The 17,043-nt window shown below is 39.8% G+C and overlaps 1 protein-coding gene across 1 annotated transcript; it reads left to right on the top strand.

Moving 5' to 3' along the window:
• Positions 1-14,855: 14,855 nt before the first annotated feature.
• il17c (interleukin 17c) lies at positions 14,856-16,347 on the top strand. The gene is made up of 3 exons (XM_072695829.1): positions 14,856-14,861; positions 15,007-15,257; positions 16,006-16,347. The coding sequence occupies exons 1-3, from the start codon at positions 14,856-14,858 to the stop codon at positions 16,274-16,276; spliced, it is 528 nt and encodes a 175-aa protein (XP_072551930.1). The 3' UTR covers positions 16,277-16,347.
• Positions 16,348-17,043: the final 696 nt, after the last annotated feature.

Raw genomic sequence — 17,043 nt, 5'->3', positions numbered from 1 at the left:
ATCAGATACAAAAAAAAAACCATGTATTTGTTTTGGTGCTAAATACAGAGGTCTTCTCTACTATACTATGCTACACAGCTCTTGTGAGCTGTCACCATGTTGAACACCAACCAATCAAAGCACAGCTCATCATTTTTGCACGTGCACTCCATCAAAAGCAAAAACAGCCTGTTTCATTCTGAGGTGAAATAACAGGGTTGTAAATAGGCTTTTATGGATTTCACAAATCACAGACTTCCTGTTTATACATCTAGAGGGTTGGTGTCCAGCACAGGTTTGGGGGACATTGTGAAGGATTTGTTAGAACTTATTTGTTAGTATTCCAGCAGAAAGAGGGGGGTGATTACAACAACAAGACTTTTTTAACCATTGGTAAGCGGAGTATTGTCGACATGTCGCATTACACAATCTGGTGTGTTGCTAAAATTAAATTTGACCATAACATACAAAGGGTCAAATAACGCTATTTTTTACGCTAGTTTTGCTTTGATTTCATATGTTTACTAATTTCTTTATATTTGTTTGCTCTATTTTTGTCACCTTATATCTTTAAAATATTTCCTATTATCTTAGGTAAAATATTACACGCTTCATGAAACACTACTTGTGGAAAACATAGATTTTGGAGGATGATGTAAGTGGCTCTGCCAGGTGTTAATGCAAATATTGTGTTTACAGTGTTACTTCCTTCATAGCATGTTTATTCCTGAGTTTAATCATTTGCTCCCACAGCCAGTCACTAAAATGAAAGAAAACAGGACATTGCATTTCCAAGAGAGCCACTTTACATTTCTAAATACAACATGTTTTTTTCATAAAAATTTTTGTCTATTTTTAGCACCTGTCCTCTGCCTAGGCTGTTTTTATTGCATCATCCAGGAGGAATTTCTCTCAATTGCTGACTGCTTGTACAGCTGTCGTGCCCTTTGGTTCTGGCACCTTTACAAACTGAAAGCAGTGTTTTGTGTTGCTCCTTTTGTAGGAGGTTCTCCTCTTACCTCATAGAGGCTATTGTTATTGTCACTTGCTCAGACTATTGTTCTGCTTTTGTCAAAAGTTAATGTGCTGGGAGTTGGTTTGAGGGCCTACGTGGTTTACGTCCTGAATAAAAGCAAAAGATATATAGAGCAGCAGTCTATGCAGCCTGCATAAGGTCATGTTTCTTTCGTTACAAGGACAAACATTTGTTTATATAAGGAAAATGCCTAAAATGTCTTCGCTCCATCCGTCTTTTACAAAGGCCTTCCCCGAAGTAGCAGTAGACTGGGTTTTTTTCTTCTTCTTTTTTTTGGCAGGCCATATCAAATCAGATAAGCTGAGCACATTTACTAGCATTACCTTATTTCTATTCCTTCTCACATTCTGTCACTGTTACCTTACTGACCAGAAATACAGTGCACTGGCTCACCTGACTCCTAAACCAGGAAGGTTAAGATTATTACAGAGTTGTACAAAGCATTCCTTCTGACGGTTCCTCTACAGAATCCAGTGTGTTAATTTAGAGCCCCCAAGGAAAACCTTAAGTGTGCCATCTTCTCAGGTATGTAGGTACGTGTGCTCAGTGCTAGACAAAGCTTTGTTTTGTTGACCTTAAAAGCTGCTATATTAAATCTCACCAGTACCCATGAGCTATCACCTGAACTCTGAACGCCTTCTGGTTTATAGAAAGGTCACATCCAAACAATGATACCCAGTCAGAGTTTGGTTGTATCAGTAATTGTGGCACTGTTAACATCATCTCCGACTTCACAGCAGTCATCTTGCAGCATTCTTTCGGAGGGAATGTCATAATACAAGTACACACAAGCGTATGATTGACTGAGGTGTGCTTAAGGCCAGGAAAGAACCCTAAACGAAGCAATACCGGAAGGCAACAAGCACGTCATGATTATTGTTGCATTGGCGCTTCCCAGATGTTAATTAAATAATTGTTGCTTTTTAAGTAAGAGCCTATTGGTAATAATATAGTATTCTGTCATTGAATTGTACTAGACAAGTTTAGTACAGGAGCATTGGAGAGTGGTAGAATTATAAATGTTAATAGGGTCAATATAGGGTAGAGCTTTAACCCCTTATATAGAGAGTGTAATAGGGCTTTCAACATTGATGGGGGCTACGCTAGCACTTTCTAGCACTTTAACCCAGATAGCTGTCCCATTGTCTTCTAGTCAGGGTCACTACTTAACAGCAGATGTGGAGAAAACTTCTCAATCTCCAAAGAGTTTGACCTCCAAAGTTGACAGGCCAAACAAGACTAGAACTCTGGATTTCTCAGGCCTAGAAAAGCAAGAACTAAAGTTCACAGGATGTTGAGATGTTGAGAAATTTCACAACCTTTTGCATTTCAATCATGTTTACTGCATACAAGCAAGGCTGTTACAGGCTTGAACTGGACTGGTAGGAGGAACCACAGGCACTTTAGGGTCCCATCCTCGGCACCATGACATCAGCATGACATCAGCAGGACATCACAGCAAATGTAAAACACCCCCCAAAAACAAAGAATTGAAGGAGGGAGTGGCTGGTGTAGCTAAGCAGGTATCAACAATGTCCTTCTCGTAGCAGACGTGGGGTTTAGTTCCCTGGGCAAGCACATCCTTGTGCAAGAATCCTAATACTACATTCACCTCCCTGTGAAACATGTGAGACACGGCATAACATTTTCATTAATATATTTACATTTACGGAGTTTAGTGGACACTTTCATCCAGAGCGGCTTATAAAAGAGCTTCACTCTTGTTTACTCCAAAAATACCCTTAGCTAGTTTGTATAGACTAGGATCATAATACTCGACACTAAACTTCGCTCAAGTACTCCTGGAAGAGGTGGGTCTTCATTCAGAGTTTAAAGGCCGCAAGTGACTCTGCCGTTCGGACACCCAGGGGAAGTTCATTCCACCACTTCAGTGCCAGGACAGAAAACAAAGCCTGGACTCTTGTTTTTTTTCTCTTAAAGGATGCCGGGTCGAGCCGAGTTGTACTCAAAGCTGGAAGGGCTCTTGGTACAGATTGGCTTTTGACCGTCGCCATCAAGTATGGAGGGGCTGGTCCGTTCTTGGCTTTGTAGGTCAGGGTTTTGAATCTGATGTGGGCAGCAGCTACAGGATGCCAGCGAAGAGAATGCAGGAGAGAAGTTAGATGGCTGAAGCTGAAGAAACCCATGCTGCTAAGTATTTGCAGGCCTGGTGTCTTTTGTGTTTGTGTAGTCCTAAAAATAGGGGGCTACTAAGGGTTCTTTAAGATAAGATAAGATAAGATAATCCTTTATTAGTCCCAAAGTGAGGAAATTCTCAGAGTCACAGCAGAAAGGGATAGCAAGACACTCAGTTACAAAAAATGTAGATAAATAATTTACACGAATTTAAAAAGCAATAACAATATTATTTACAGGTTATTGCAAATTACTCTTAATTGCACATGTATGTATGTGTGTGGGGGGGGGGTATTGCACATAGTATTGTTACTTTGAGCAATCCCATTAAAAAAAAACAGTTCCATTAAGAGCATGTTTTTGTAAAAGACATGTGAGAAACATGTGAAGAACCTCAGTCTTTTTTCACAAAAGTGAATCGTCTATGGCACCCTTTTATTTGTAAGAGTATACAGTAAGAAAGACATTTTGTGTGAGTGTGTGTGTGTGTGTGTGTGTGTGTGTGTGTGGGTGGGTGGGTGGATGTGTACTTTGCCATACAGAGGATTTATCTTCCACTACGTGTATTTTTTTTCTTTCCTCTCACCTAGTAGGTTTGTTTGTCTGAACATGTGTTGGGTTGTGTGTTTATGGATGAATTTGCATGAGATCCAGTGTCTGTCTAGTGAGACAGAACACAGCTTTGTATTTGTGGAGTGTAGGTGTGTGTGTGTGGAATACCCTATGTAGGCGGTCCATCCTGGTTTTTCAGATCTTTGGAATAAAAAGCTTTTATTGTTTGTTTGTTTTTGTTTTTTGCTAACAAAGCAACTTGGGTCGACTTATGTCATTTTTGTAACCTTTGATGAAGACTTCCCTGAGGAAACTCCTGAATCCCCTTTACTACAAAGTATGAGGTTTTATGTGGGAGTTCAGTGTTATCCTGTAACACTAAATTGTTGACACTAAATCTTATGTTGTGCATTAAATAGACTGGGCTAGCTATATAGTAAAATCTTGATGTCAGTGAAGGTCATCCGTTGTGGGTGAAGTGAAACTAACTGCCATTTCTAAGCAGAATATGAAACTGGTCTCGATAACAACATTTGAATGGTATTTTTCAAGTGATGCAGATGCAGATTTTACCCCCTGGGCAAAAGAAAGGAATCAAGGCCTTCTGGAATACACTTCAACCTGCGTCATCAAGCTGACTTCGAAATCTTACCTTTATCTTTATGGAGAACAGGACTAGTGTCGATTGCAACATGACTAGAACTTGACCCTGAGAGCCTGAAGCTATTTTCGCACTGAACATGGAAAATGCACCGCTGTGAATTCACCGCTTTTAGACACATTAGTATTTTTAAATAGAGGCGCAGCTGAAACTCCGGGTCACAAGTTCAAATGTTTTCAACTTTTGCGAACCGGCTGAGTCTCGGCGCGACCAATAGACGAGAGCTTCCTTCAACATGGAAGAAACCAGCCTGAAAACCTATCGTGACTTATCATAAAAGGTCAGCCCAAGCGGGTCTTCCACCCGAAGACTACTACAGAGAGGTAGCCTCTGGAATAAACGTGCAAGCTAACTTGCTGTCTCCAACTAGCCAGTACAGATTTTTGAGACCCTCCCTTGCTACTGAGAGTGTTTCCCACTCGACCGGCAAACACAGTGCACAAAGCTTTCAGTGTGAAAACAGCTTCAGAATGGCTTCATTGACTCCTATTAAATATTCCACATCCAGTGGCTTTCTGATCTCATGCACAATTATGCATTGGTTATAGAGTTCACTGGCATTTTAGTCGTCATCTTTATCAACATCGTTATCACTAGGTTATAAGAAGAGTGAGAAATGGTGTCGTCATAAGAAATATTTTAATGAATTAATGTTGTTCCAAGTGTCTGACATTTAGATCTCTAGGCTGAGAGTGTCACTGAAACTCTCTAAAAGAAAGTGTCAATCCTCCACATCTGAATGTATCAGAGGTGTGAAACAAACTTCATTTGTCCAGTATAGGAGCAGGAAAGCTTTATAGAGTCGTAGGTGGTTTCACACCTCTGGTCTTTCCCATGCAAAACATTTATTGACTTAAATCATAAAATACAATGCTTTGTTTGCTTCTCTTCTTTTGAATAGAGAACTTCCCCTGTCCTAAGCAATGGATGTGTGCTCTAAACCAAAGCACTGGGGCCTGAAATTTCTTTTAGTTGCATATTTGTGATTTGTTGCTTGCATGACATCTTTTAACTGTAGATGATTTGCAGCATAGTCCTTTCTGCAAATGAGAAAAGCTTCTACATCTCTCGATTCACACAGACAGGAGGTGGATGCTTCTTGAAGCAGGGATGTACCTGATGCAATGATGAAGAGATGTTACTGTAACGTTCATGAGCAAAGGGCCCGGACACTCTCCTGTCTGGTAGAGGTCAACATCGTTTTGGAATTGTATGACCTTAGGACAGAGACCCTTTCAGTTGGGCAGTCATTGTTGGGCACTCACTTTTCTCCAGGAGCTGATACAGGAACCCTAACTGTATACTGTAGCTGATCTATTGTCCAATCCATCCAGCCAACTATCCATCTTCTTATCTGTTTCTTCCTGGTTAGGTTCACAATGGCTCCAAAACCTACCCGGAATCATTGGGCGCAAGGCAGGAATACCCCCTGCAGAGGATCCACACAGGATACTACACACACCCATTTACTCACACTTATATCTAGGAGCAATGTGGCATATCTAATTTATCCATCATGTGTTTTTGGGAAGTGGAAGGAAAACTGGAGTATCCAGAGGAAATGCCGTGGCACTGTGACATTAGCGCACCAGTCGGCAGCCTTGCCCAGTATCAGTACCACAGCATTAGGATCGCTACTGCGGCATTAGCATCGCTACTGAGCCGCATGTCAGCCTCACCCAGCACCATGGAGTTAGAATTGCAACCACAGCATTAGCATCACTGCTACGGTGTTAGCGCCACTTAGACCAGCATCGCTACCATGGTGGCCACTGGACTCACCCAACTTTGCAGTCTCATTGTTAGCCTCGTCCAGTAACTATTTTGGTCCCAAACTCACCATTGTTAAAATGCCATTGACAATTCTATGCAGCCAGTGGCGGTCCTTCATACCCAGGCCTATGTCTTTTTGTGGTTATCAGGAATTTTGCACTAGAAAACCTCAATTGAACTTGGGCAGTTTGCAAACACCTCATCGATGGGTCCTCCGGGAGCATATGGATTACATTAGGGCATAATGCTTACCCTGCGCAACAATGAAACAACTCTATTTAGTGAGATTACTTTCATGTCATTTTATACAAATGTCTACCATTGGAACTGTTGTCCTACATTGTCCTACATTTGAAGCAGGAGGCAGACAATGATAAGAGGCGCCTTCCTAAAGCCAAAGAGACCCAAAACATCCCCTCTTAGCAAGATGGTAACACTATCTCCAGGCAGATGTGAGAACTGCTAGTGAGCAATCATTTGAGCATAAAAGGTCATGCACTAAAAAATACATCAAAGTTCAGCCCGTACATTTTGGGTTCTCCATACAGACGTGCATGCGTACACAATGTGGTTAGGCAACTTTTGCTTGCTTCTTTTGCACTTTTGTATTTTCAGTTCCTTAATCATAGGCCATAACAGGATGCCTGTACCCCAATCTTCCACTGGTAGAGACAGGAGAATGCCTGGACATCTCCTATTCTCACCAAGAATGAATCAGTCTAGACCTCAGTCTGTGCTCCCATAGGGTGAAAAGGGAACACTTTTGTATGTACAACCTTACATATAAATATAACCTTGTATATTTGCTCTTATAATCTTAACATTTACATTTCACAACATTGATTATTAGCAGGTGCACTTCAGACATTCAAAGCAACTTACAAAAGTGCCTAGTTGTCCGCTCAGACAATCTCAACTAGTGTGAATAGACTAGAGAGTCCAGAGAAACCTTTGAGCTTAGATACAAAGATGCACAACAATGCCCAACAGCTAGATACATGCATTTTACTGTGTCTGATTCCTAAATACAATACCAATGTCTGCAGAAATAAGACATTTAAGTGCAATTCAACTCCATTCAATTACGTTTTCCTTGAAATAGATGGTTCTTCAGTAGGCGTTCATGTCATTCTGGATCAGAAACAATTGCATACATGATGGCATACATAGGTGGGAAGTTAATTCCTTAAATCCTGTACATAGGCCAACACTTTAGTTCTTCACCCCATAACTGCATTATTGTCATCCTCAACATCAATTTCGAAGACCCTGAAATAGAACCCTGTGGGACTCACAAAATGTGTCAACTATTACCAAATAATTCACAGTTATTTCTGCATTAAGATTAATAAACTTAGGATTCAAAAGGTTAGGAGGGAGTTGCAGTATTAGCCTGTACTGTACTTATTGTAGTTAGCATCTGGGTGGCCTCTGGATATTGTCAAAAAGAAATCTGCATCCTTTTATCATCATTTAAGTAGTATATATATTTTTAATCTTTGCTACACTGCTATGCATCTCTCTCACATAAACTCAATAATTGTGATGAATAAAAAAATTCTTACAGATATATTTATGTATTGTGCAGCCATAATATACATTTTGACCTTTTTTGACCATTTTGACCATTTTGGTCTAGGTCAGGGTCATGGTTGGCCACTGGTATTATTACTATTGCTATATAGCCGTTAATTGTTTTACACATGAGATTTTGTCCTACACTCGTAGAACACCCCACTGTTATTCAGACTGTGCACACCTTGGTGGTCCTTTTATAAAACTTCCAGTGTAGGCCCACATCATCTCTCCGACATTTGGTTAACTATAAACCACCAAGGCCAGAACAGATGATGTAGTCAACTTAGTATACTGAATTGTTTGTTTACAAATGTAAAAACATTAGTCTCTATAGGTTCCCCTTTTTTTATTTTTTCCATTTATACTTAAAAAAATGTCTCCTTTGTTTAGAACGTGGATTGTCACTGAAAGGGAAAACCCAGGGATATATAGGCTACTGTGTGTGCATGTAAACCTGGTGTCTCGCACGGCATGTGTGGTCATGTGCATGTGTGATGGTAAAATAATACATATTTTGTTGTTGTTTTTTCTTATCTTGGTTCACTTTTTCATTTCCCCCCACACAGGCAAACAGTAGACATCACTGCAGAAATGAACTCTATTAGATCCTGCATTCAGATCTTCCATAGTTGGCTTGCTGACTGTAAAGCTGCTAATGTTTTGCTAAAATGTTTACATTTCACTACAAATGCTGAATCTATCAGAGATTATCTGATAATACAGTGCATGGTTTAACCCTTCCAACACAATAACTACAAAGGTAAACATAAACAAAAAGAGAACAAAGAACTAAAATAGATAAGCTGAAGCTAAAAGGCCAAACTAGGCCCTCCGGCTGTAGGCTAGAAGCTATAGCTAACAGCTATGGCTAATGACAGATAACACAGCGTCTGGGTTAAGATAAGCCATGGCTAATTTAAGGCCAACGTCTAAGCAAATGCTAAATACAAACAAGACTAGGAATCCAAATAGCACAGGGGAGAGCAGTAGTTTGGGCTTTAAATGCTACATTCCCTCGCTGCACATGATCCAGCCCATAATAATGTGTCTTTTACAAAAACTTATACTGTTATAACAACAAAAATACAATGATGTGCAGCCATTAACACATATTCATATACTGCATAGCCTTCAATGCAAGGTTATGTGTTAATGCCTGTTACCAGCTTCATATAAATAATGTATGCTCAATCTTTAGGTGTTTAATAGATTGTTACTGTGCACCAGTGTTAACTTAGTGATAACATGCTATTAGAAACCCCATAACGCACCACTAGAAATTAGCATTATCACATTATTTAATAAAGAGTGTTTGCCACTGGAATTCTTATTTTTGTGGTGTGATGATGGCGGTATACTGTACTATATTATATTACAGGGCACTATAGAGACCTGTTTATTATCACTCCAACCAAAGACTCTAAGTAGACAGCACATTACATGTGTAACGGCTAGACACAGAAATGTGAATGGTGTGTGTGTGTACTTACCTAGACACCAATAGCAATGGTGGTGATGCTGTGTATCCTTTTGTAGGGGACCAGAGTAATCCTTGGCAATTCTAGGAAGGGGGGGGGTTGGGGGGGGCGTGGGCATGGAAGCTGATGTAATCTCAAAGGCTACATTCACACAGCAGGTAAAAAAAAAAAAAGAGGCAGAAATCTGATCTTGTTCGTCATATGTGACACAGATGTGTTATATGTGTGAAAGTGTGAATGGAAATTAGTTCTGATTTGGACCGCTTTCATATGTGGTATTAAAATCTGATATATAAATATATATGTGATACACTGCAATGAGATCGGAATTCTCACGACTTTTACATAAATCCAATACAATGCTGTTTTGGGCATGCGTGTCAGTTTAGGGGCCACATAAAAAAAGTGTGTAAACAGCCTAAAAAACTATGATTTGGTGAGAAAATCAGATTTGGGCCACTTTGCCTGATGTGTGAATGTAGCCAAAAAGACAAACAATGCTAATGTGAGGTTAAGAAAATATACATTTGATAAAAGGGGAATGGTGTATAAATGTATTAATGGTGAGATGTTTTGAGATCTCTCTGTTGTATTAGAGCCAAACAGTATAATCTAGACCCTAACTACTATAATAATATACATCTAGTATAATATTGAACCAGAGGCTAGTAGTATTTAACTCTACAGGGTGTAGATTTGATGTGATGGCTGAGTAAGATCTTTGATAAGATTTATAGAGTTGGTGTGATCAGCTCTAGGCTGTTGTTGGAGTATGGAGGGTCAAGTGACTGCTCAAGATAGTAAGTTCATTTAACAGAAAAACTTCATTTTATCCTTTTCTCAAGAGTATAGATTATATATCATGTTCTTCTGTGTTTTTGTTCTGAAACAAAAAACAACTGAAGCATACTGGGAGAATTTGTGCTGTCCCATGGTTGTAAAACCACCTATTGTGTTCACGCAGGTGTCCTGGAACATCATAAACTTATACAACATGTTTCATTGTATTTTGTTTTCATGGCCTGTTGGTGGGGATTCACAAACCACCTGGAATTCAGGAGTCTGTCCATTTCAGCCATTGTGTTGAACTTTAAAGGGCTTTACAACCACTGAGATCAGCATCCACAGATCCATCTGTATTTCCATCCTTTTAGACAGTGTATATACACTGATCAGCCATAACATTAGCACCACTGCCAGGTGAAGTATGAACATTGATTATAATCATTTACAGTGGCATCTGTCAAGGGTTGGGTATATAATGCAGCAAGTGAACAGTCAGTTCCTGAAGGTGATGTGTTAAAATCCTTAGAAATGGGACACTTTGACAAGGGCCATTGTGACGGCTAGACGGCTTAGTGAGAACATCTCCAACACATTTTCTGGTTTTCTGGTATGCAGAGGTCAGAACCTATCAAAAGTGGTCCAAAAAGGGACATGATCACCTACTCATTAAAGCTCATGGAGGCTTCACCTCAAAGCTTACAGGACTTAGCAGGACGTATCTGCTGCTAATGTCATGGTGCCAGATCCCACAGGACGCCTTCAGAGGTCTTATGGAGTCCTTCCCTCAAATGGTCAGATCTGTTGTGGCAGCACAAGGGTTCCTGCTCAAAACTGATTGGTAGCCAACCTGAGGATTATGCATATACACATTCATAACTGGTCTCGCTCTCTTTGGGTGAGTAGGATGTCCTTCCCTCCTCCCCAATTAAAAAGCTAGTCCGGGTGGGCGTCTGTTAGAGGATTGAACAGTCCTGATAGTTAGTTCTCTCCTCACAGCGTGATCGGTCCAGTGACTCAGAAGAAGCACATGCAGGCCTTCAGTCTTCCAGTGTGGGTAGCATCATGACAGGGGGAGTCCTAGCTAGTGGATGGGAATTGGAAATGACTGAACTGGGGAGAAAATGTGAGAAAAATCTTTCCCAAAAAGCAGAAATTTGGCTTCAGACACCCTCCCACACTACATGACTACCATGTTTAAAGGTTTCTGCTGAATCTGTTAATATAAAGACGTACGACTTATTAATAAAAGTAATAAGATGGACTAAATAAGAAGTCCATGAAGGCTTTCTAGGCCTTACAGGTTACATATAAGTATAAGAATTGAACTGATTGAATTTAGTGGTTGTTGCAGCCCTAGTTTAACCAGGTTTAGTTCTTTGTAAAATTGCAAAATTTGAGACATTATACTAAGCTGGTGTTGCTAACAGTTGTTCAGACAGATCTGTGCTACTACAAATGACCTCCATTCCAGTCTTTTCAGGGCTCACAGCTGTCCTTCACACAATCCATCACTAATGCAGTAATACAGTGTTCTCCAACGGTTGTGCTATTTTATTCATATTATGGTCAAACCTGATAAAGAGCAGAATGGGTGTAGTCTTTCCACTGACCTGGAACTGCCACTGTGCTCTGAATGCCGGAATGTTGCAGGGAGTGACCTTGTTGATTTCCATGGTAGTTTAGTCTATATGAGTAATGCAAGTTACTGTAGCAAATATAGCCTGTGTTTTAGCTAGCAATAAGTGAACATTTACATTTCCCGTTCCCACACTCTCCCATTATATACAACATTTTTATTTTGTAGCTTCATCTCAGAGAGAGGCTGTCAGTGGGGTATGCAGGCTTCTTTGTGAGGACAGGTTTTGTGACTGAGAAAGCTTCTAGATGAACTATTTTGATAGAGATAGAGATTAGATTTATAGTCTTTTTCCTTTGTGAAATAAGAGGAAGTGCAAGGGTGTGCTGGTAAAAGCAAAGGCTTTAATAAAGATGGCTCAAATCAACTTTTCCTCTCTGGCTAAGTTTTGTGCTCTAGACTGCTTATCATGACTAAATTGTACACAACACTGACTGTATGTTGATTGCCACCAAAACAGCTCTGGCCTATGGAAGCATGGACTCCACAAGACCTCTGAAGGCTGTGTAGATTCCTTCTCTAGATGGGAAACCAGATAATTGAAACCAGATAATTAATAATTACTATGGTATAAATATAACTTATTATATTTATACCATATCAGCCATAACATTAAAACCACTGACAGGTGAAATAAGTGTAATGAATTATCTGGTTATCTTGAAGGTAATGTGTAAAATGAGGCAGGGGAAAATGGGCCACTTTGAAAAATTGGGCCAAACTGTGGTGCCTAAACGACTGGTCAGAGCATGTCCAAAACATCAGGTAGGTCTTATGGGGGGTTTTCTGGTGTGCAGTGGTTAGCGCCTACCAGAAGTGATTTGGTAGGTGACAGATCTGTGGGCAATCATGGCTTACTGATGCCCACGGAGGCCCCACCTCACAACCTACAGGACTGAACACAGGATTACAGGATCTGCTGCTAACATCTAGGTGCCAGATACCAGAGGATGACTTCAGAAGTCTTGCCGAGGTAGATATGCCTTGATGGGCCAGAGCTGTTTTGGTGGCACAGGGACGTACGGGGACCTACACAATATGTTTAGCAGGTGGTTTTAATGTTGGGTTTTAACAATTGTGTTCAATTGTTTGTTGCTGTTCAGCATATAGCAACAATGTGAGTGTGTGAGGCTGGAAAAAGAAGATCATCAATGCTGTCAGATACAAGGAATCTATTATCAATAGCAGGGTTTTCTGGTTTTACGTAGAAGGTGATGATGAAATGGTGGATGATGTGCTATTGTGTTTCATAGTAAGATGATCATAGAGATGATCAGGCCTTGAATACTGACCATCCGTGGGTGGATCTGTGGAATTTGTTTGTGTAACGTGAGGAGTAGGGTAGACGTTCACTTCTGCGATTTGGATTCATGAAGATACTGCTTCTGCTGATCTGATCTGTTATTGTGCTTGGCTTTGTTTTTTAACTGAAAGAAGTTAGAGGACTTGATTGAAACCACATATTCAGCCTAGCATCAAACACAATGATGTACAAACACTATACAACATATGGCAAAAACACCTAATGGGATGGTACTGCTATACATGTAAATTGTCGCTGTCACGCAAAAACCTTATATCTCCAAATAAGAAAATTTACAGCAGGAAAAACCTGGAAGTCAATGTAAAAAGATTTACTTCCAAGGCATTTTGGAGCATTTCTATTTGTCCAATTTTGACAATATGTAATAAAAAAAAATAAATAAAAACCAACTGTCACCAAAAAGAGAAAATTATCAAAAATGGAGATACAAGTTTTTTGTGTAACAGTGATTATATAGTGCTTCAGGTATATATAGTGCTTTTTTTTGTCCTAGCTTCTCACATTTAGCTTAATAGGTGAGTCAGGGTCTATTCTTGATGCACTGAAAACATGTAAAGGTTTATATTCCAGCATTATGCTGCTATTTTGTTTGTTTGTTTGTTTTTATTTGGAAGAAGTCCCAAACCACAAAAGTACCAAATGTCTTTCTAATAAAAAAGGGAAATTTTAACATGTAGAACAAAAAACAACAAAAACAAATATTCAACACTTTCCAAGAACAGCTATTTTTTCCATAGCCAACTGTATTTGCTTCAGTGTGTGTACTGGTTGTCAATAATCTGATCTAATATAATACATATGTATGAGAGGATTTCTGCCTTTTAATGGACAAAACTGACCAACTGACATAAAGAGGCTTTTCTTCAGCATTTCCTTGAGGGAAATCACAGAAGTGTTTGTGTGTACATAGAGAAAAAGTATGTAGAGCCTTTGGAAGCTTTTGTAAAAAAGGCAATCATGAAAGTCTGAGGTTGTGTAATGTGGGGGGAACGTGCTGGAAGCACAGTGTGGATTGGACATGTCCGAAGTGTGATATGACAAAGGTAAGCGAGGGCTGAGGCAGAGCTAAATAAAACTGCCCTAAATAAAAGTATGGCCTATGGCCCACACTAATCACCTCAGCACCTTGGGATAGGGGGAGCAGTTGGGGGTTAGGCGACTTGCTTAAGGACACCGCAGCCCTAAATATTGAAGCAGAAGAAGAAACACCTGGTGGATTGAACCAGCAACCTTCTGCTGCCCTCATACTAAACTTTGAGGAAAATATTATTTACCACTGTCATGCTTTCCTAGGACTCACCCCATCCCCTCCCCACCCCAAGTCCCCATTCCCATTTCTATTCCTATTCTAATAACACCCATAACCATAACCCCACCCCATCCCCACCTGGGGTGCATCCTAGCTGTTCCACCTGTTTGTCCCTAGGCTCATTCAGATTCCCACGCTGAATCCATTGGGGATGTTGAGGATCTGAGGATCTGAAAATGATGGAAGCAAAGCAAATACAAGAGCAATGAGGTTTAGCATTGACAATGACGTATGTGTGTGTGTGTGTGTGTGTCTGTGTGTGTGTTTATCTGTAGTAGTCATCTCGCAGGTTACAGGACCTCCAGTCTCCTCCCCACCCAGCTCCCAAAAATCCCAAAAATCCCACATTTTCTACTTTGATTCATTGCTATGTTCCGTTGTGTGTTCAGGTAAAGCCAACCTTCTCATAAACACGGCAGATGCTTTCTTAGCTTTATGATGCTCAGAGGAGGAAAAAGGAAGGACTGATCTATTTCCTTCTACAGCGGATTTTCCCAGGTGAGCTAGGCTAGCTATATAATGCCGGTTTGGCTGGCTGGCTGCTCAGGTGTGAAGCACTCAGCGCTTGGATTCAGCAAATAACTAACAGTGACAGCTCCAGCCGGCCATGTGGGTAAGTAGGCTGTAGTGGGCTTCACCTGCTGCAGCAGAACCTCAGAGGACCCTCGACTGGATTTCGTTTCAGGCGCGTGTACTGAAACCGTACGCTCGTGTTAACGGTCCGGACTAACCGTCTCTGCTGTCTCTTTGCTTTCCAGTCTCCTCTGTTCTACGGAGTTGTGTCCCTTCTCTTCGCGGGCATCGCTGCGATGTATGACAGCAGTCTGATCTCCTGCCTTCCTGAGGATAAACTGGTCAGACGTGCAAAGAAGCTGCTGGCGCGCTCTGGCGGGAAGGCAGCTGAGCGTGTAACGGGGGGCGCTGCTGGAGCGCAGTCCTGCTCCGAGTTCAGCCGCATGCACTTCTCAGCTGAGCCCAGGAACCGCTCTCTGTCGCCCTGGGTCCTGATGTGAGTAGTTTGAAGTCACACAGCTTTTTCGTGTGGTCTGCAGACACTGATCAATTTCTCCTCCTTAAGCTTTACGGTGGGATATTTTCAACTGGTGTAAAGCTTTCCTCTATAAATGAACAATAAATTAAATAATACAACTAATTATCATTTTCTAATTATATTATATTATATTATATTATATTATATATGTATAATTTGGCGTTTTAAATGACAATAATTTTTTTTTTTTTTTATTATGTTTTTTTAATTAATATTTTAAATATTTAATTAAAAATAATCGTAATATAATACATACACTAATATAATCAAGAAGAATATTAATTATAATTGGCCAATCACAAGTCTTCACTTCGTTGCAATGCCAGCTTCCACTGCACTGGCTTTCAGTCTTAATAGCACCAGTTACTATACGTGTTGCTGATTGGCTGCCTAAATGACATACAGTATGTATCAGCTAATTAACAGCTATTTAAGCCATTCCTGACTTGAAGGTGATCTAAAACAAATGTGCAAGGCAGGGACCACTGCTTTAAAACATACACTATATGACTTAACTTATAGGTTATATTGGTATATGGTAATAAAAAAACATTGGAGTCAGGATATCAGTATTTGATGAGCAAATGGACTATTGCCCATCTCAACACACCTGATCCACCTTGTAAAAAGGCCTATTATGGCAGGGAAAAGCTGAAACTGTGCAGGGTTAGCAGTGTCTGAGCAGTGTCTGTCTGTATGTTCACAGCCTTAAGGATGTCTTCCCTCTGTTTTGCAGATCTCACCCCCACCCTGACACGTTCCCTGATTCCTACCAAGTGGCAAAGTGCCTGTGCTCTGGATGCATCATTAATGGCATAGAAAACATGGACTACAACTCTGTTGAGGTGAACAAAACGATGATGTTTCTGAAGAAGGTCCCGTGTGAACTTAATAACCAGGGAGAAAAAAAATATTCCTTACAGATCGAGTATAAAACATTACCTGTAGCGTGCACATGTGTGGTGCCCAAACAGTGACCTCTTGTGGAGGTTAACATTTCCTAAGACAAAAACTGTAGAGACATGTCTCATATACTGGTTGTGTTTGTTTTAAAATACAAATGATGTTATTTTGTTTTCTAAATAACACTGTTTGATATGCTTTTTTTTCAGCTTAGGTTTTATAAGCTGAAAAAAAACAAATAGGTTCTACATTCATTTTGTAGGTGAGAGAAACGTAGCAAGTCTTCCATATATGATGTTGGCCTGATTCTTCAGTCTGACACACACTACTGTTTATTTATTTAATAATTTATTGACTATTTATTTAAATTATTTGTTTTTGATGTGTATTGCATTGGATGTATTATTGTATTTTATTCATTTTAATATAATATATTTAATGTATTATGAATTGACTTAATTTAAAGCATTACCAGAGAAATGATGAGTTAGTGTGAATGTTGTAAAAGTGATGACAGAAAATCCTCTTTTCCTTTGCTATGACTTGTGCAAATACTGTATTTTTGATTCAATAAAATTTACATTTCCGACACTTACCTCTCCATGTTGTGAATAGCATAATGATTCAGGAAATAATATAAACACAAAATTTGACTGTAGAGAAACAGTCTCTGGTGATTTCTCTAACATGCTGAATGTGATCAGATCGCCCCCTGCTGTCTGCGTTTAAAACATGGGATAATAATAAATTGAAGAACATTGATACAATAATGAGATACTATTATAAAATAATATAATAATGAATTAATAATACTACTTCTATACCTAAATATACATATTTA

The sequence above is a fragment of the Salminus brasiliensis genome, chromosome 13 (assembly GCF_030463535.1).
Source record: "Salminus brasiliensis chromosome 13, fSalBra1.hap2, whole genome shotgun sequence".
In the NCBI taxonomy this organism is placed as follows: Eukaryota; Metazoa; Chordata; class Actinopteri; order Characiformes; family Bryconidae; genus Salminus; species Salminus brasiliensis.
Note: the sequence above shows the minus strand (reverse complement) of the source record. Positions and strands in the feature narration are given on the sequence as shown.